We start from the raw sequence: 21,765 nt of genomic DNA, 5'->3' as shown, positions 1-21,765 counted from the left end.
TGTGGGCTGTTGGTGGGAATGAAAAATATTATGGCTACTACAGAAAACAGTATAGCAGTTCTTGAAAAAATAAAAATAGACTCTGATCTAGGAACTCCACTTCTGTATACATTCCAAAAAGAAATAAAAGCAGGGACTCAGAAAGATACCTGTGCACAATGTTCACTGCAGCTGTGTGTGCAAAGTCAGAGGTGGAAGTGGCACCTCACTGGATACAGTGGAATATTCTGACATGTGCCACAGTACGGATGAATGCTGAGGACGCTATGCTAAGTGAAACAGCCCAATCACAAAAGGACAAATACTGCATCATTCCACTTGCTTGGGATTTTGAGAGTCGTCAAACTCATGGAGACAAAAGAGGGGATAGTGGTTGCAGGGAGGGGGGACACAGAGTTATTCACTAGGATGAGGAATTCTACAGACGGAGCGTGGTGAAGGTTGCACCACAATGTGAACACGGCTACTGCCACTGAACTGCACACTTAAAAATGAAGATGACAAATTGCATGTTCATATACTTTGCCACAACCTAAAATAATAAAATAAAATTGGGACCAGTCCCATGGCAAAGCCTGTGATCCCGACATCCCGTACTGATGTACCTGTTTCAGTCCCAGCTGCTCTGTTTCCTATCCAGCTCCCTGATCATGCACCTGGGAAAGCAGCAGAGGATGGCTAAAGTCCCTGGGCCCCCGCCAGCTGTGTGGGAGACTCAGATGGAGTTCCAGGCTCCTGGCTTCAGCCTGGACCAGTCCCAACCCTGTAGTCATTTGGAGAGTGAACCAGTGGACGAAAGAGCTCTCACTTGCTTGCCTCTCCCTCTCTCTCTCACACACAGTCTATCAAATAAATACATGAAACCTCTTAAAAAATGTGTTAAAATCCTAAAAGAATAATACTACACTCTAAAAAAAAAAAAAAAAGAAAAGAAAAAAGAATAATGCTACACTTAACTAAAGAAGTGAGCCCTCCTCCGCTAGGAACAAGCCTTCTGAAATGTGAGCGGGGTCTCTCTTGTGGCTCCTGATTTGGTTCTCTGCCCGAATGCACATCCAGCCAGACCAGCTGTTTCGCAGGGTCCTTACTGACCAGTCTCTCCACATCTGTGCCACACCAGGCCCCAGGGGCTGTCCCAGATGGTGGTGCACACCTAGGGGCTGCCTCTGCGGGGTGCTATTCTCAGTCAGAACACTGGCGCTCAGGAATCTGTATGCAAACAGCCACACTATTTAACATAGCCCAGCACATTAAAATAACATTCCTGGCCCCAGCTGCCTGCATTTATCACTTGTTTTTTCTCTCTTGCAGCTCAGAAGCAGATTTCACTCACAGCTGCAATGTTCGCACCAGGCCTCCTAATGAAGTCCTGCAGAGGTAATTTTAGGGGTTCATGCAGGCAGCCAAAACAAACAAGCCCAAAACAAACAGACTGCTAAAGAGACGGGAGGGTGGGACCAGCACTGTGGCACAGCGAGTGAAAGCCCTGCCCTGCTGCACCTATATCCCATAAGGGCACTGGTTTGAGTCCTGGCTGCTCCACTTCCCATCCAGCTCCCTGCTGTGGCCTGGGAAAGTAGAAGATGGCCCAAGTGCTTGGGCCCCTGCACCCACGTGGGAGACCCAGAAGAAGCTCCTGGCTCCTAGTTTTGAATTGGCACCGCTCTGGCCATTGCAGCCAACTGGGGAGTGAACCAGCGGATGAAGACCTCTCTCTGTCTCTCTGCAACTCTGCCTTTCAAACAAATAAATAAATCTTTAAAAAAAAAAAAAAGACAGGTTTATACATGCAAGTATTAAGGAGATTTTTTTAATTATCAAATATGCTGTAATTGGAATCCTTTCCTCCTCTAATCAGAAATTTGAATTTTTTAACATATTTCACATTAGCCAGTAGGGTTATTCTGTATTAAAGGCATTTCTTTTCCAGAATTGTAGTTTCTAAAACTTTCTTGCTTTAAAAGTTTTTCTTATTGTGGCCCATGCTGTAGCATAATGGGTTAAGCCACTGTCTGTGACACCAGCATCCCATATGGGCACTGGGTCAAGTTCTGGCTGCTCCACTTCCCATCCAGCTCCCTACTAACATGCATGGGAAAGCAGAAGATGGCCCAATTACCTGGGCCCCTGCCACCCACGTAAGGGACCTGGATGGAGCTCCTGGCTTCAGCCTGGCCCAGCTCTGACTACTGAGGCCATTTGGGGAGTGAACTATGGGATGGAAAATCCCTCTTTCTTTCTCTCTCTGTAACTCTGTCTTTCAAATTAAAAGGATTTAAAATTTAAAAAGTTTTTCTTACTAATGTTTATTTCAAAAAAAGAAGAAGGTAATAAAAAAGCCTCACTTTTTATGGATAGGAATGGAAATATCTCCAACATGCATGGCTACTGTCACTCATTCTCCCCACACGTGCTTACTGATCACCTGCTACGTTCAGAGAAATGTTCCAGCTGCAGATCAGGAAGAGGCAACATATCTGGTGTACAATTACAAAAGAAAGATGAAAATAGAATTCAAAATACTATGGAATTCTGGAATTAGGGGCAAAAGTCATACAATCTGAATATATCAAAAATCACTGAACTTTTTAAGAGGTAAGTTTTACGGCATACAAATTATATCTTATTTTTAACATATTTAAAGCCCTATGGAAGTACTCTGAGAGAATATGCACTGTATGCTTTCACATGGTAAGTATTCAATAAATGTCTTATAAAGAAGGTGGTCGAGTACAGCATTTAATTAAATGGTATCTACCTGGAAAAGGAGCATCTCTCTGTGTGTGTAGGGTTTGCAAACACTTCATGAAACTGCATATTATGAGAAATTAGGCATGGGTTTCAAAATTTCTTTTGCGACAAAATAAGCTTAATTTTTAATTCGATTTTTCCCAAGACTTTCTGAAGTACTCTCATATAAGTCCAATCTTGGATATCACTACACTCTGCATAACCATTCTAACTCTCATTGCCCTTTTGTCAAATTCAGCTAAACCTTAGCTGCTCGTTTCTGTTGGCTGAGCTGATGTGTTGAGGAGCTGGGCAAGTCACACATGTCCCCATCCCATTGCTCAGAAACCAATTCTGCACTTCACTCTCGGTTGTGGACAGAGGCTCCCCTTAGCCTCTTGTCTTCCAGAGCAGGTCAGCTAATTCGTCCCACTCCCACGTGTCACCCACCTTTACCTTATTTCTACGGTCCTATCGCACCACACCTCCCAGTGAGAACTGCTGGAGGGCTAGCATTTGTTCTCTGCAGATCTGCCCCACACTCTGGAGAATGAGATGGCCCCCAGACCCTCACCTGTGGCTGTCCTGCCCCACTGTGACACGACCCTCCTGACCTGTGACTTGCATTTTCTATCGTACTAGGAATTTCCCCACGACACCAAGTTTAGTGACCGAAACACATCAGATGGCCAGGAACCGCTGCATTTAATGTTGCTGTTTTGCCAATTCCCTTCCACTCTGTCTCAGGAAAAGTGTGACATGCCCTCCTTGACCCATCTCTGGAAGAACGATCCTGCAATACCATGACTTACAATATGAAAGAACCCTCTGATGTTGGGTTGTTCTATGACAGCTACAGGTAAAACAAAATGTTTTTATTTTAATTCCTTGAACAGAATCTGAAGTCTTTAGCCCCTGCATTCTAAAACAATGTAAGGAATAAATAGAGTCTTTTAAATTCGGGATTGCCCAAAGGACTATAAAGTATGGGGTGGGTGTTTGACCCAGCACGTAAGCTGCCAGTTCAATTCCTGGCTCTTGCTTCTGATCCCAGCTTCCTGCTAACGCAGACCCTGGAAGGCAGTGGTGATGGTTCTAGTAGTTGGGTCCCTGACACGGGAGTCCTGGAGTGTGTCTCGAACTCTTGGCTCCATCCCTGTTCCAGAGACTTGCAGCCAACTGGGGCATAAATGAGCTGATGGGAGTTCGTTCTTTCTCTCTGTCTCATTCTCTCTGCCTCTCTCATTAATTTTTTTAACTAAAATAATTATAAAGTATGTTGTTTGTTGATTGTCCCTCTTCTAACAGTCCAGGCGTTGCGCCGTTGGACTTGTTTTATCTGTTTTAAAAATGCTAACATTTCTTACCAATATCAGATGAGCAACAAACTCTCTGTTAATTTGCTGCTGAATCTGAGATTGGTAAAATATCATGCATGTTCATATGTGAAGGAATGTGCATATGCAAGGCAAGAGAGGGAAGGGAAATTCAATTCAAATATCAATTCAAATGCTATCTTTTGGAAATGTGTCCTGAAGATTTTAAAATTCTATTCTAAGGAATTGTTATGTGTATCATAATTCGTACAATAAAAGTAATTTTATATTAGTATTTGCAGTAAATTATACTTTTTACTATTGCCCTTTTGCATTACCCAAGCACACAGATTAATCTGTACATCAAGACATCATGAGGGGCCGGTGCTGTGGCATAGCAGGTAAAGCCGCCGCCTGCAGTGCCAGCATCCCATATGGGTGCTGGTTTGAATCCCAGCTGCTCCACTTCCAATGGAAAATGCTGCATTTATGTTGCTGTTTTGCCAATGGCCTGGAAAAGCAGTAGAAGATGGCCCAAGTCCTTGGGCCCCTGCACCCACATGAGAGACCCAGAAGAAGCTCTTGGCTTTGGATCGGCACAGCTCCAGCTGTTACAGCCAACTGGGGAGTGAACCAGTGGATGGAAGACCTCTTTCTCTCTGCCTCTACTTCTCTCTCTCTCTCTCTGTCTCTGTGTGTGTGTGTGTGTGTGTAATTCTGACTTTCAAATAAATAAATAAATCTTAGAAAAAAAAAAATAATACACACCATGGGCTCTCCTGAGAGGCGCTGAGGAATCTCCTAAGAAGAAAATTCAAGGTTGGTAGCCTGGGAGGAGTCAGAGAATATAGCCATCATCTCTTGGATTCAAATCCTATCTCCGACACTAGCTACCAGTTTTAATAAGTCGTGATTTTATGATTAGTAGTCTTCTCAATAACTAGTATTTCTGTTAGAAATAGCAACAATAGTGGTCAGTGTTGGGGCACAGCAGTTTAAGCTGCTGCACGCATCCCATAAAAAAGTATCAGCTTTGAGCTCCAGCTGTTCTGCTCCCAATCCAGCTCCCTGCTCACGCACCTGGAAGATGACCAAAGTGCCTGGGCTTGTGCCATCTACATGGGAGACCCAGGTGGAGTTCAAGGCTCCTGGCTTTAGCCTGGCCTAGCCCTGGCCATTGCAGCCATCTGGGGAGTGAACCAGTGAATGGAAGGTCTCTTTCTCTCACTGTCTCTCCCTCTCTGTCACTCTCCCTTTCAAATCATTTTTTAATTTTAAAAAACAATAATATTTATTGTACGTATTCACTGAGCTCTAGCATGTACCCAGAAACCACGCCCAGCGCGCCACATACATTATCTTATTTCACCTTCACGACAACCCCGTCAGTCATTGACGCTCCTTGCAGTGCAGGTCCAGGCTGGCAGGTGCGGTGGACCAGGTCTCCCCTACCAGGCTACACCACTGCCTCTCAGGAGCACTGCCTTCTGCCTCCGCCCGGTTGAAATGCAAAGATGACTATCATCCACCGTGCAGGGTTCTCAGAGAACTACCGAAGGCAACACACACATGAGATGCCTCAACTCAAATGTGCATCAAAAACAGCACTTCTGTGATCGCGATCAGCACGGGTATTACAGCAGCCTCTCCGTACTCTGCCCCAGCCTCCCAAGCGCTCACTTGGACCTCAGGCAGTGAGGCGCTCTGCAGAAGGAAAGATACACTGAGGACGGTGACGAAGATCCTGTCACCGGCATTTACAAGATGGTTCAGAAGTACAAAACAGCTCTTTTTTGCTGAAGTGAAAATGCTCCCATAGAAAGAAATGTTTAATCTTCATGAGTCAAGCGACTGACTCCAATGTAGAATTGAGATAAAATACCAAAATAGAGTCTGAAACATGAAAGAGATCAAAGAAATATCTTGGAAAAGAGAAACCCACACCCTGAGGAGCAAGGTCATCCACAAACAAAAACACCCTTTGAAATCACAGATGGGGATCTGTCTTCCTTTTGGCATCTTTGTTAAGAAGCCATGTCTCTGCTGTCGCACGCATTAAAAAAAATACCGCCCAACACATCCAGATGTTCACGAATATTCATGACGTGCTGCCAATTTGGTTTGGACTTGTCCTTGATTTATTTTTGATTAAGTCCCATCAGCTTCTGCTGGGCCCGCGAGATGGATGGTATTGCCGGAGCAAAAATGTAGAACATCTTCATATTCTAAATAATCCCGGAAAGTCTCCCAAACTATCCCTTATAATGAAGTAATGTGTGCACAGACTTCAGAATGCTAGAGATGGAAGCAGGTGGCTTATTGCTAAATCTGAATTCTGAAACCACTGCTAGGGGCCAGCACGGAGGTGCCATTGGTTTAGCCGCCCCTTGGGACACCCGCATCCCATATCGGGGTGCCAATGGGGAGTGAACCATTGGAAGGTCTCTTTCTCTCACTGTCTCTCTGCCGGTGCCAGGGTCAGCTCCTCCGCTGCTGATCCAGCTGCCTGCTAATGTGTTTGGGAAGGCAGCAGAAAATCGTCCAAGTACTTGAGACCCTGCAGGTGCACGGGAGAGCCACATAGAGTTCCAGGTTCCTGGCTTCAACCTGGTACATGGCTGGCTGCTGCAACCATTTAGTAAATGAATCAGCAAATGAAAGATCCCTGTCTCCCCCTCTTTCTCTGTTGTTCTACTCTTCAAACAAATAAGCAAATCCTTTTTTTTTTTTTTTTAAGTGTATGAAAGCACTGCTAGAGTTGCCAAATTAAACCATTTCTAAGGCATGGATTGAGAGATCAAGGGAAGGAAAAAAGCTAGAACCTGATTTTGAGTACTACAGTGAAACACAGAAGGAAAGACAAGAGCTGTGCTCTGAAGGTACAGACATATATTTTCCTAAGTGATCAAGGTAATAGATTGTGTCCTTCCTGGCGCTGAACATCAAGTTGAAAATCCAGGGCTGGCGCCGCGGCTCACTAGGCTAATCCTCCGCCTGCGGCACTGGCACCTCTAGTTCTAGTCCCGGTTGGGGCGCCAGATTCTGTCCCGGTTGCTCCTCTTCTAGCCCAGCTCTCTGCTGTGGCCCTGGAGTGCAGTGGAGGATGGCCCAAGTGCTTGGGCCCTGCACCTGCATGGGAGACAAGGAGGAGGCACCTGGCTCCTGGCTTCAGATCTGTACAGCGCACCAGCTGTAACAGCCATTTGAGGGGTGAACCAACAGAAAAAGGAAGACCTTTCTCTCTGTCTCCCTCTCTCTTTCACTAACTGTCAAAAAAAAAAAAAAAAAAAAGAAAAAGAAAGAAAGAAAGAAACTCCAGAATCACTGAACCAACTACACCAAATAAATCAGCTTGGCATTTTACCAGTGTGCTTTCTTTTTTTGTGTGAAATGCTTCAAAGTGAAAGAAAAGATAGCTTCAAATCAAAACATAGTGGTGAAGCAGTTGTACAGGTCTGGGAAGAAGTGGCCAAAGAAAACTTCAGGCGGTGCACTTGGTGATCCAAGAATCCATTCTTTCTGCCCTGTGTCTCTTGGAGGCACCAGGGCTGTGGTGAGAGGCCAGTCCAAATAGAGACCAGGAGTCCAAGGTCAGGCATGCGTGCCAACACCAAGAAGGGCTCCTAAGCCCTGCCCCAGCTGACCTCCAGGCTGGGCCCTGCATGAATCCGCCTAATTCCATTCCGAAAGCCAACCCTTCTCATGCCCCAGGCAGGGCCCTGGAGGACACGTGGGCCACGTGGCCCGAGCCACTTAGTCTTCCCCAAGGGTCTTCAGACAGCCAGCATCACCAAATGAGGGTAGACACGACCACAGAAACTCAGCTAAGTCCTGGAAAAAAGTCAAGCATTCATCACACTTGATGGTTCAAGTGCTTGGGTCCCTGCCACCCCTGTGGGAGATCCAGGCTCCTGGCTTTGGCCTGGCCCAACCCTGGCATTTAGCAAGCAAACCAGTAGATGTCAGATCTCTGTGTCACTCTGCCTTTCAAGTAGATGGAAAAAAAAAATAAACATTAGGAAAAAAATTGTTTCCCATCAAGACCACATTGCCTCTAGTATGCTACAAATTAACATTTTTAAATAGCCTATGATTAGCTTGTGATTAGTGCCAATAAATTATACCGTAATCTTCCATGGTGAAAGTGCTTAATTGTTAAATGTAAACATTTAGATCACACTACAATTTTGGTAACCAGTTTTTAATAGCCTAGGGTTGCAAAAAGGCACCTGGCCTGGGCCTCGTTCACCCTCTGAAAGCTCCAGATTCCAGAAACAACAGAGCTCCTTTCCTTGCCCGAGCCCTGGCTTCTGCCATCAAAGTGGCCTCTTGTACTTGCTTCTTGGCTTCTCTCCCCATCCAGCGCCAGTCTCACAGCTAGGAACTCTCTCTGTCATATGGAAATGGAAACAGCAACAAAGCCGAGGCTTTGCCCTTCCTGGCGAGCGGTTGTGTTTTAAGCAGTGTGCTATTTTGGTTTTTAATTCCCCCGGGCATATTCTGTTTTATGAAAGCAAAACAAACAAAAACCAGTCAGGAGCAAAAAATGTAAATGAAGCTGAGGTTGGTTACAGGGAGGAACACGGTGGGAGGGGCAGAGAGAGAGGCTCAGACAGACACACAGACACATGGCTTCCATCTTCTGGTTCATTCCCTAAATGCCTAAAGCAGCTGGGGCTGGACCAGGTTGAAGCCAGGAGCCTGGAATTCAATCCGGGTCTCCCATGTGACTGGCAAGGAACCCAAGTACTTGAGTCATCACCTGCTGCCCGCTAAGATGTACATAAGCAGGAAGCTGGAAACAGGAGCCACTGCTTGGACCTGAGCAACCCAGGCACTCCAATATGGGATGTGGGCATCCACGTGGCATTTTTAACCTCTGCACCAAACACCTTCCCCATAGACTTCTCCACACAAGACACAACCAACCGGCTGGTTCCCAGCACTGCACAAGGAGCCCACAAAGGGTCTGAGTGCAAGGAGGCCAAAACTCACCTGAGCATGTGCAACTTGCGTGCAGACCTTCTTGGGCTACCAAGATCGAATCCAGCACCAAGAAATGTGCGGATGTCTGTGCTCACCCAGCGCTGTGCACAAAAACTGCTGACTACATCGGGGCCGGGCACTGGAATACAAACGCGACTTTGTGTGAGAAGAGCCGCCACACAGAACTGCATCTGCCATCTGGCTGAGGACATAAAGCCCCAGTGTTTGGGGCCATCAAGGGTCGAGCCCCACAGCAGAATGCGGGTCAGACTCGCCACTGATGCCCACGGATCACGATTGAAATCTGCAAGGCAACAGAGGCGCCAAGCTAGCGAACAACATCAGTCACCACAAAACGGAACGGAAACAAACGCCCTTCGGAGCGACAACCGGGCTTTGGCAAGGTAATGCGCTGTAACAGGCAGCGCGGTTCTCATTCTTACCCTTGAAAAATGGGAACAGGAACTCGGGGGGTCTGTTTGTCCTCTGGGGACCCACGAGCCAGGGCCAGCCTCACTTCTCTTATCATTTTCTCCAATAGTCAGGGAGCTCAAATGTATGGGAAGCCTGCTCCCCACAGGCTTTGCTCTCTGTAGCCAACCACAAAGAGCAGTTAATAAAATAAAACAAAAGCTGCACACAGGGACCAGCATTGAGGCACGGGGGATAAGCCACTGCCTACAATGCCAGCATCCCTTATGAGCACTGGTTCAGGAGTCCACTGCTCCACTTCAGATCCAGCTCCCTGTTTATACTCCTGGAAAGGCAGCAGAAGATGACCCAAGTCCTTGAGCCCCTGCCACCCACAAGGGAGACCCAGAAGATGCTCCTGGCTCCTGGTTTCAGATCAGCTCAGCTCCAGCTGTTGCAGCCATTTGGGGAGTGAACTGGTGGATGGACGACCTCTCTCTCTTACACTCTCTTTCTTTGTAACTTTGCCTTTCAAATAAATAAATAAAATCTTAAAAAAAAAATAAAAATAAAAAGTGGAGTAAGGAGTAAGATGAACCAGGAAAGGCAGAATGAGGGTAACTGTTGAAACTGGCTAACAGGCACAGGAAGTTAATTATACTAAACTGGTTTTTGTATGTTTGAAATTTCCCAAAAGTCACAAAAAATAATCCTTGCACTCATGGAAATAAATATTAATGAAATGCAAACAACAAACACTCTCCAGCATCACTATAGGGATTTCTGAACTAGGAAGACCAAGGAAGGAAAAGAACAGAACAGTGCTAGGTTGGGGCTGCGGCTGTGGCGTAGCAGGTAAAGACGCCGCCTGCAGTGTCAGCATCCCATATGGGCACCAGTTTGAGTTCCAGCTGCTCCACTTCCAATGTAGCTCTCTGCTATGGTCTGGGAAAGCAGTGAAGATGGCCAAAGTCCTTGGGCTCTTGCACCGCATGGGAGACCCGGATAAAACTCCTGGCTCCTGGCTTCAGCTTGGCACAGCTCTGGCCGTTGCAGCCATTTGGGGAGTGAACCAGCAGATGGAAGATCTCTCTCTACAGCTCTCCTTCTCTAACTCTGATGTTCAAAAAAAAACAAAAAAAAAAAGAACAGTGCTAGGTCACTAGAGATAACAGTTTCTTCATTTCATTCTGAGAGTAACTTTATGAGATTTTTTTTTTTTTTTAACCCTTACTTTGCAGATGGGGAACTGGAACTTTAAAAGGTGATGAAGTTACCAGGTGCCTGGGTTTGGATGTGGTTTGAGTGGGTGTCCCCAAAGGCTCCTGTGTGGGAAGCATGGTCCCAGCGTGGTGACATTACTTGGAGGGGGTGAGGTCATGGGCAGGGCTGCCGGGGAACGGAATTAACACAGAAGGTCATTGGGAAAAGAGCGGGACTGGCCTCTCTCCTCTCCGGCTTCTGGTCCTGCCACAGTCCATCCACCGTGAGACCCTCAGGGGAGGCGGAATCAATGGGTGGGGGGGGGACCCAAACTTGGACTTTCAGCCTCCTATACTGTGAGCCACTCAAACCTCTCTTCTTTGTAAATGCTGACTCGCAGGCATTTTGCTACAGCAACAGAAAACACACTAACGCTTTGGGCATTCCAGAGAGAGAGTGTCACCTGGGTCTGTTGGACACCCCGACCCTGGCCCTTTTGCCACCACAGCTGCCCAGGGGCGGAGATTCCTGCCTGGGGTTGGGGGTGGGAGGCGGAGACAGCCTGAAAAGCCCCAAGAACGCCCACTAGTCATGGCGGAAACTGTTCCTAGCGCCTTTTAGTGCAGAACTCCATCTGGACATATTTCATTATCTGGAAAGACTAATTTACTAAAAGGTAATCTGGAAAAATCAAACTAGGCAAATTCCAAAGAATAGCACTTAGATGCCAGAGTCACTCCTACATGCCTTGGACAATGGTTCTATTATCCCACTTCCCATGAAACACGCAATGCTTTTATTTACATTTCCGATCTGTAAAGACCTGGCTGAGTCTCCGCCCGGGCTCAACTTTCCTTGTACACACACAATCGTGATAAGGACTTGGCACTAAGGCCAGCCCTGGCTTTGGCTGCAATGAATGTGTCACCATGAACGCTGCATTGCCATAGGTGGGGGCACCTCTGCCAGCCCTGTAGCAAACCAACAACCACACGAACTGTTGCCAAGACCCGAGGAGATTCAACCTCTAAGACACCAAGGAGGCTGGCAGTGCCAGTACTAAGCAGCTACCCACAGCCCATCCCTTCCCCGGCCACCAAGTTTCTTTGGCAGATGTCAGAATGCCCAACACTAGAGGCAGACCACCTGGGGCCTTGGAGAGCTGCTGTCATTTCTGACTGTAGCTTCTCCCAGCCAAAGAAACGGAGGATGCTTAGGGACCAGCCAGATGTGAGGAGATGTGGGCAATTTCTCCGCCGTGCACTAGCAGTACCACCCCATTTCCCCGGCAGAGGCCAAGGCAAGGTGGTCCAAACCCAGCATTCCTTCAGGGCCCAACTGACATTAAATAAAAACTCACCCATCACTTTACATTGGAGTCACAATCCCTGTTTGCGCTGCTGGATTCGCACCCATCCATACCTCGTTTTCCTTCATCAACACTAAGCCGCCCCAGGGACCTGCCATCGAGTGTGGCCAGATCCAGGCGATTAGGTCTCCGAGAAGTGGCCTGACATCCAGATCAGAGAGCTAGTGACTAGCATAATCACTGAAACCTCTTCTTTCCCAGTGTTAAGTGAAGCATCCCTGTGGGCACGTTTGTTCTTCCCTTCACAAGTAATTTGGGGGTTGGCTTGTTCTCCCATTGACAAGTAATTAGCTTTTTTTATTTATTTATTTATTTATTTATTTATTTATTTATTTATTTATTTTGACAGGCAGAGTGGACAGTGAGAGAGAGAGAGAGAGAGAGAGAGAAAGGTCTTCCTTTTTGCCGTTGGTTCACCCTCCAATGGCCGCCGCAGCCGACGCGCTGCGGCCGGCGCACCGCGCTGATCCGATGGCAGGAGCCAGGTGCTTCTCCTGGTCTCCCATGGGGTGCAGGGCCCAAGCACTTGGGCCATCCTCCACTGCACTCCCTGGCCACAGCAGAGAGCTGGCCTGGAAGAGGGGCAACCGGGATAGAATCCGGCGCCCCAACCGGGACCAGAACCCGGTGTGCCGGCACCGCAAGGCGGAGGATTAGCCTATTGAGCCGCAGCGCCGGCCTGTAATTAGCTTTTAAGGACAATGTGATTCTTGCCTTTCTAAAGCTAAACACAAATATCTAAATCTTTCTTTTTTTATTTAAGATTTATATATTTATTTGAAAGGCAGAGTTACAGAGAAGCAGAGGCAGAGAGAGAGGACTTACATCTGCTGGCTCACTCCCCAGGTGGCCTCAATAGCCAGAGCTGCACTGATCTGAAGCCAGGAACCAGCAGCTTCTTCTGGGTCTCCCACATGGGTGCAGGGGCCCAAGGACTTGGGCCATCTTCTACTGCTTTCCCAGGCCATAGCAGAGAGCTGGATTGGAAGTGGAGCAGCCAAGACTCAAACCGGCGCCCATACGGGATGCTTGCACTACAGGTGGCGGCTTTACCCGCTACACCACAGTGCCAGCCCCTCTTTTGCTTTCTACAGAATTTCTCCTTAATCCCCAAAATGTACAGGGAGCATTGAAAGTGAAACAATGTCATCAACCAAGTCAACTCATTAGCCCCAAGTCTCCTTACTCAAAGCTGCCTCTAAATGACCGGTTCTACAGCAGGCACAGCGAACACAATGCTCCTTTTCCTCCTGTAAGACACAGTAGGCTCCTAATGTGTCACAGTTCCCTCCTGCCCAAAGCCATCTCACACTCGGCTTAGACAGAGCTGCTCGTTCACATACCCACTCACAAGTCCTCGGACCCCAAGCCGCTCCACCAGCCCAGTAGGCAAGCATTTTGCCTTGTTGCCAAAAAACAGAATTCAAAGTCTCAACCAAGCAAAATTCAGAGGCAATAAAAGGGAAGGGTACAGACAGAAAGTTAGAGGGAACTTTCACTAAGTTGCTGGTGTTACACACATGGCCTACAGGACGGATAAACTCAAAGCACATCTAATGCTGATGTTAGGGGGTTGGCATTTGGTGGAGCGGTTAGGACAGCCGTGGGGACATGCACATCCCGTATCCGAGTAGCTGGGTTTCAGCCCTGGCTTCACTTCCTGCCATGTGCACCCTGACAGGCAGCAGGTGATGGCTCGGTGCTTGGTTCCCTGCCACCCATATGGGAGACCCGGATTGAAGTCCTGCCTCCTGGCTTCAGCATGGCCCAGCCCCAGCCATTACAGGCATGTGAGGAGTGTTAACAGCGGATAAAAGACCTCCCTCTCTCTTTTTCTCCAACCACCACCCCCACCCCTAACAACATGCTCTCTCTCTGCCTTCCAAATAAAATAAAAAGTAAAAATTGAAAACAAAAAAAAAGAAAACCTCGTCAACATGGACTTTTGGAGGCCTGATGCCTATGAGCAACCCGGGAAACACACACCACAACCTGAGCTTCCAGATCTTGAACACTTCTCTTTCCCTCTGCCACTTACCTGGGATTTCATAGAGAATCTGCATATGCCAATCCGAGATCTTACTTTCCTTGCTAACCACAATTAAGGAGTAAACAGACAAGCTGCAGTCTGGCTGGAATTAGCTCCCATCAGCTTTCCCCAACCCCGCATTCTTGCGGCTCTGATGAGAGCTAATTACGGCCACGTGGTGCATTGTTCCCCTTAGACTGTGTTTGGCAGCTCTGGAACAGAGCGCACCAAATCAGGCCCACCTGTCTACAGAGGAGGAGGTGTTTATCTCACCAACAGGCAGCCTTGCTTCTGATCTAGAAGCTGCCTTCGACGTTCCCAAAACACCGTGGGATCCTTATGGTCACCCCAACCTTCAGTCTGCTGTAATTCTCAAAAGAGCACTAATTCACATCTCCTTATATAGTGAAATGTCGAGGAGGCCAAAAAACTTGCCACCAGACTTGCAATATTCAAGAATTTCATGTAAAACTTTCATTTTGGCAGTATTGCCACAATTTAAGAATCTCAAAGTTTTTCATAATTTATTATTTTATTTATTTCAAAGGCAGACAGAAATCTCCCATCTGCCGGTCCCCAACTGTCTGCAACAGCTTGAGCGGAGCCAGGCCAAAGCCATGAGCTAGGAACTCAATCCAGGTCTCCCATGTGGGCGGCAGGAACCCAGCTATCTGAGTTGCCGGCCGCCGCCTCCCACGATGCAGATCAGCAGGACGCTGGAGTCAGAGCCAGGACTCAAACCCAGCACTATATGTGGAAGGCAGTCCAAGCAGCCTCTTACCCACCGCCCTAAACGCCAACCCCTGAAAACAGTTTTTCACTAGGCCCCACATAAGAGAGCCTAATTAATTCTAGCACAGCATGTGAGTCTTTTGACGCATGTGGTTACTTTGTTAAAAAGAAAAAAAAAAAAAGAAGGAAATAACCCCACCACTCACCCAAGTCAGGGGACACTCACAGGACAAACAACCCCTGTGTTGGCCAAGGTATCTGGCGCCTGGGACAATGGCTCTCTGCCCCAACTGACACTTCTCTATTAAACTAATTCCCATCCGTGTGGACCACGACACCAGTGAACAAAAAGGGAAGAGAATTTGGCAGTTATCCTACAATGGCACTCCTGACCCAGGAATCTTAGTTTGAGTTAAAGGAAGAAAGCAAAGCCTTTAAGAATGACAGAATCGGGGTGGAGGCAGGTCACAGCCACTTATGGAACACACACAGTGGCACTCAACTACTTGCTGGGTCACTTGAATAATACAAGTCCCTTGAAGTAATATAAAATGAATTTTTTAAAAAGGATTATTTTATTTATATGAAAGGCAGCATTACAGAGAGAAAGGGAGAAAAGATACAGAGATCTTCCATCCGTTGGTTCACTGCCCAAATGGCCGCAAGCACGAAGGCTGAGTCAGGCCAAAGCCAGGAACCAGGAGCTTCTTCCAGGTCTCCCACGTGGGTGCAAGGGCCCAAGCACTTTTCCCAGGCCAGTAGCAGAGAACTGGATCAGAAGTAGAACAACTGGGACTCGAACTGGCACCCACATAGGATACCTGCTTTGCCAGTGGTGGCTTAACCCATTACGCCACAATGCCAGCCGGTGATGTAACATGAAATGAATCAGTAATGGGGCCAGTGTTGGGACACATAGGGATAAGCTTCGACATCCGATCCCGGCATCCTTTTGGAGGGCCAGTTTGAGTTCCAGCCACTCTAACTCCAATTCGGTTTCTTGCTAATGTGCCTGGGAAGGCAGCAGAAGATGGCCCAAATGCTTGTGTCTCTGCCACCCACGTGGGAGATCTGGATGGAGTTCTAGGCTCTGGGTCATTTGCAGAATGAACCAGATGATGGAAGATCTCTCCCTCATCTCTCTGTAACTCTTTCAGATAAATAAATAAATCTTTAAAAATAAAGGACTCATTAATAAAAGAATTATTTATCTTAATTAGTTCTAAACTAGTCATTTTTTTGTTCTTTTTCCCATCCTAATTATATTTATAGAAACATTTTTAAATAGATAAAGATTTCATTGAGTAAGCAATCTTCAACTTTTTTTTTTTTTAAAGGCAGAGGGACTCTGGTATTCAAAACAGCTCCCTGGAGCCCCCTGCATTCAAGGTGCAAAAGGAGTTGGTCTGAGTGAAGAGACACAGAGGGCCTTTTCTCCCACCTTCCCCTTTTCCTAAGGAGCTCTTTGGGCTAACACAGCAAAACAAAACAATGGGAAAAGCACGGGCCTCAGCTGAATCCAGTATGTAGCAAGCTGACTGCGACACACCCAGGAGTTTCAGTAAGAGATTGTAACCAGCCCTCGTACAGATTACACAGGAAGCACCTAAAGTATCATTTATCACACCGACTGCTCTACCACTTCTACACATAAAGGCTTACACACAACAGCCACAGGAATCTCAACACCCTAGAAGTGAGAAGAGAATACAACCATGGAAGAGAGTGAGAGATTGCAATGTCATGGAAGAAGTACTGTAAAATGTTATGTAAAAGGCTGTAAGTGATTGCCTTGCAATCACTTGCAATTTAAAATGTTCAGGAAAACATGGAGAGAACTGTTGAAACATCCAGGTGATTATTGCTAGGTGAGCAATTATGGGCGCTTTTTTGCTGCTGTAGCTTTTTTTTTTTTTTTTTTTTAAGAGAAGAAAAAAGGAAGGAACCGATGAGACGAACCAGCTAAATACAATTTGGGCTTACGGTCTATGAACAAGAGCACACACTGGTCACCAGTAAAAATAATCTTTTTACCAAAAGTTTTTTTAAAAAAAGCAGTCTTTGGGTGATCATGGCATCCCAGCCAACGCTCCTTGCTTTGACACCTACAGGCGCTGGTTGGCCCTTCAGGGACCTGGATTTCAGGTGCACAAGAGCAGAGCTGTGAGCACACAGAGGCCCCAGGTGCAGCAAGGCCTGGGAGAAGGACCAAGGGCGCGGCAGTCCAGGGCGAGCACTCACCACGTCCAGGTCCTGGGAAACCCGCCGCTTGCGCAGCTCCTCCATCCTCTCGCACACGTCGGAGAAGCAGGTGTTGTAATAGTCTGCATACTGCTGAGCCAGGTCATCGATGTTACCCAGGGAACCATCCTGAGAGGGAGGGGGAGGGGGAAGACAGGAAAAACACAACGGCAGTCAGGTCAGTGCACCTCCAAGAGACCCCACGGCCAAGTTCTGTCCAAGACTTACAGCAAGAAGGGCCAATGCTGCCTGCACAGTGGACATGTGCCAGGCTAAATTTCACCCATGACGCCCCGAATCCTCAGAACAGCTCTCTGGGTTGGGACCTGTTCTTTTTCCCTCATTGCATCAATGGGCAGACAGTAGCTCAGGTAAGCTAAGTGACTGCTCTGACCCCCATCCCAGGGCTAACGTGTAAGAAGGCCAGGTCTCTAACCCAGGACAGTCTGATGCCAAGGCACCAAGGTCTTCAACCCACACCTCTGCCTGCCTAGCAGAGCTGGGAGAGGAAATGTTGGGGAAGTGACTTCAGTAAGGGCAGCAAGTGAGTAACAGGCTCTCTGCCACCCAACCCTGGCCTGTGGCTGCACCAGCATCTTCTGGGAAGCCTATGAAAGAGATAGGTGCCCTGACTCCACTCCCAGAGATGTGAAGGAGCCTGAGACCCAGGCACCCAACAGGGAATGTTGCATCTGAGACATACTTCACCGGCTCTCCAGGAAAAGTGGGAAACCTTACTCATTAGTCACTAGTGTTCATTACTATGCACCACTCATCATTGTAGTCATTAATATTCATAGTATTTGTTAGACTTATTACTCATTAGTTATTCCAAGTACAGATGCAAGAGCACACATTGCAAATCCACCCAAATAAATAAGTAAACCTGTCACTTGTCCCTTCCCAGAGGCAGGCACCCAAGTAAGCAGTCCCCCCGGGGGGAGTGACCTTGGGCACATTTCTTGACCTCTTGGTGACACTGGAATAACGAGAGAGGCTACCTCCAGGTGAAACATGAGACCTCAGCCTGCTTGTCCAGTCTGCCCAGCACACAGGAAGTGATCAGGATCTACTTAGCTGACAGGCACTCTACGATCTTGCTTCTTGCTAAAGAGCCTCCCTTTCAGAGGTGGATTCCCAAGTAAGTAAGGTGGGACGTCACAAAGTCTGTGGAAGTGGAATTCGAAGATAAGACAACTGCAGTGCAAAAGAAGTTGACATCCACGTATACAGGGGTCTTCAGAAAGTTCACGGGAAATACGTCTGATGCACAAGCTGCACGGATTTCCCACTCGGAGGGGACGACAGAAATGCAGCGTGCATCCGTAAGCTATGCATTTCTTCCCCGATTCATCCATTAAAAGACAGTTCCTCTTCTCACCTCTGTTTGCCCTCTCCATGTGTCCCCTCTCTGGGAAGACAATCTAGAAAGTGACTTCACCAAGACAACCCTGGAAAACACAACTCTGAGACAACTTAAAGGTCACCCCCTCATTTTCCAGACTGCTCCCAGCCCCTTGGGTTACTCAGTGTCCCTGCCTCACCCCGAGACACGTGGCTAGCACTTCCAAGCTGCCCAAGACGCAAGCAAGCTTTGCGGTGAGATTTCTCCCAGGGCCTTTCTGCTAAGACTTCAACCTTGGTCAGAGCCTGGGCCAGCGCAAGCCACCGTCTCTTGCCCACTTCTGCATATCACAGATCTCAGGGGGAAGAGAAACAGAAACTGAAGAACAATTTCTTCAGAAAAGATCCTTCCTTTCCCAGCAGTAACATCTTCCCCAGTAAAGCAATCACTTCCAAAGTTCCTAGCGCAGAGCTGCGGACAAGGTCAGAGAGATCTTTAAACATCTGAACGTGTCTGGGCGAAGTCCACGACACAGGCAGAGCTGAGACCACAGCCAAGGCCCACAGAGCAGCTGAGGGAGGAATCCACCTTTTTGTTTTTTTAATGATTTTATTTATTTGGGGCCCAGCGCTGTAGTGTAGCCAGTGAGGCTGCTGCCTGCGGTGTGGGTGCCGGTTAGAGACCCAGCTGCTCCACTTCCAATCCAGCTCTCTGCTGTGGCCTGGGAAAGCAGTAGAAGATGGCCAAGTCCTCAGGCCCCTGCACCCACATGCAAGACCTGGCTCCTTGCTTCAGACCAGCCCAGCTCCAGCTACTACATCCATTTGGGGAGAAAACCAATGGATGGAGGATTTCTCTCCCTCTCCCTCTCTCTCTCTCTCTCTCTCTCTCTCTCTCTCTCTCTCTCTGACTCTGCCTCTCTGTAACTCTGCCTTTCAGATAAAATAAATAAATCTTTAAACAAAAAAAGATTTTATTTATTTATTTGAGAGGCAGAGTTACAGAGAGAGGTCTTCCATCCACTGGTTCACTTCCCAAAAGGCCACAATGGCCAGAGCTGTGCTGATCCAAAGCCACGAGTCAGGAGCTTCTTTCAGGTCTCCCACGTGGGTGCAGGGGCCCAAGCACTTGGGCCATCCTCTACTGCTTTACCAGGCCACAGTAGAGAGCTGGATCAGAGGAGGAGCAATTGGGACTCGAACCAGTGCCCATATGGGATGCCAGCACCACAAAGTGGAGGCTTAATCTACTACGCCACAGCGCCAGTCCTAAACCCACCCTTCAGTTCCAGATGTTGTTGTCAAACTGTCAGTAGGGAAACAACGGCCAAGGCAAAAGGAAACCTGCTGCTGACCCTCTGAAAACAAGCTCAGGGAGGTCAGCCTCCCAGCCGTCCCTGCACCGCCTCCAAAAAGGATGCCCCAAGGAGAATCCCTCCTGGGAGAAAGGAAGCCAGCCCAGGTATCTGAAAGGGGGTTCTTGACATACACCGTGTTGAATCCTGATGCTGAGCTAATCCGAACCCAAAAGCACATGCCCCAGTGACCACAACCCCCTACCTGGGTCTCCCTGGCCCCTTCTGCCACCTTGCCCCATCTGCCTCCATCCTAGCTATGAAAACGACCTTGCTACACAGAGACGTGGCCTTCATACCACCCTCACACACCCCACACGAACCAGCCTGGCTTTCAGTGCCCTATCCTGGCCTGATTAAGAAAGGAAGCCAGGCGTGCGTACTGGAAGAACAGAGAGGAGACAGATGGCAACAGGCAATCTCCAATGACACCCAAAGGAGAGGCAGAGCAGCCCCCAACCCCACCACCCCCACCACACACACACACACACACACACACACAACTGGGTCAATCCCTGGAGGCAACTTTAGCAGAGAACAGAGAGCAGCTCCTGTAGAGGTCTGTGCCCTGACCGCCAGATACCAGCAGCCATGACCATGACCATGAGAGCCAAGTACCAGCCTCCAAACAAAGGGCTCGATTCCACAGCTGTCCTGGCCACTCAGGGAAGCACCTGTGCGGCTCCTAGGATTAAAGGGCACCACCTCCATGAACCCAGAGGTGTTTGCTTGCCTTCCAGGAGGCAAAGCCCTCCCCAATGCCGTTCACCTCCACAGTCTGGCCTTTCCTTAGCTCTGTCCCCCAGCAGACAGAGAGAGAGAACAGAGCTGCCTTCTGAGGGTGGCCTGTGGATCCAGGGCAAAGCCGGGCACCAGGAGCTTCTTCTAGGTCTCCCATGTTGAGGCAACAACAACAAAAAAAAATCTTTTGCAAAGCTCTGTTACAAAGCCACGTTTACTTTTCCCCTCCTCTCTCACACAGCCTAAGAACACCTTCCAAGTCAACTCTTCCATTCTTAAGCCTCCAGGCTACTGAGCAAACTTGCCTTCTTTCTAGCGGAAAGTTTAATTTCCCACCCCACTCCCCATCACTCGGCACTCCTCCAAAATCTGGGGACCTGAAAAATGTATGTGTTGCTCAGGAGGAAGAAAGCAGCTGTTCTACTCCACTGGGGCCCAAGACAGCCAATATTTCACAGCCTGCCATGTGCCACCGTAGCCAGCCCTCGCACGGCACCCGGCAGACAGTAATTTAGACCAGGGCCGTACAGCTGCCTCTACGCTTCCCGAATCGCTTTCCAGATGTGCAGTAAGTCCCCCTAATTACCACTTGCATCAGTCTTGATGATTTAAATGCCAAGGAAGGCAAACGAATGTGTGTTACTTAACAGCGGGCCTTGATGCCCCTCCCCTCCAAGCATCCTTGATGCCCTGATCCTGCGAACCAAGGCACTCCCTGATGATTTTCTCAGTACCCACGCACACTGCAGGCTCCTAAAATGTAAAAGGATGCTAACCAAGAAGGCTGGGAAAACACTGGCAAGAGCTAAATGTTCATGGCCTTGGTGGTACTGATGGTTTGAGGGGCATACGCTTACCCTAAACTCATCAAGTTGTATACATGAAATATGCACAGCTTTACATATGTCCATCATACTTCAATAAGCTGTTGTGTGGTTAAGATTTACTTATTTATTGGGAAGGTAGAGTGACACAGAGAGAAAGAGAGAGAGAATCTTCCATTTGCTTGCTCACTGCCCAAATGGCTGCAACAGCTACGGCTGGGCCAGGATAAAGCCAGGAGCCATGACTCCATGCGGGTCTGCCACATGGGTAGCAGAACTCAAGTGCTTAAGCCATGATGCCCTGCTTACCAGGCACAATAGCAGGAAGCTGGAGCAGAAGTAGAGTGGCCAGGAATTGAGCTGACACTGATGTGGGACGCGGGTGGCCGAAGCTGCAGCTTCAACCGCCGTGCCACCACACCCACCCCTGTTGGCTTGATTTTTAAATCCAAGCTCTTTGGGGATGATCTGGCAACCTCTGCAT

The 21,765-nt window shown here is 48.1% G+C and overlaps 1 protein-coding gene across 1 annotated transcript in view; it reads right to left on the bottom strand.

The window, feature by feature from the left end:
* SASH1 (SAM and SH3 domain containing 1) overlaps positions 1-21,765 on the bottom strand; it is a 190,777-nt gene that overhangs the window by 131,906 nt on the left and 37,106 nt on the right. Inside the window, exon 2 of the mRNA XM_062186896.1 lies at positions 17,018-17,146. Coding sequence (XP_062042880.1) covers positions 17,018-17,146 — 129 coding nt within the window. The remainder of the gene's footprint in view (positions 1-17,017; positions 17,147-21,765) is intronic.

This window comes from Lepus europaeus, chromosome 3 (genome assembly GCF_033115175.1).
Source record: "Lepus europaeus isolate LE1 chromosome 3, mLepTim1.pri, whole genome shotgun sequence".
Classification (NCBI taxonomy): domain Eukaryota; kingdom Metazoa; phylum Chordata; class Mammalia; order Lagomorpha; family Leporidae; genus Lepus; species Lepus europaeus.
Note: the sequence above shows the minus strand (reverse complement) of the source record. Positions and strands in the feature narration are given on the sequence as shown.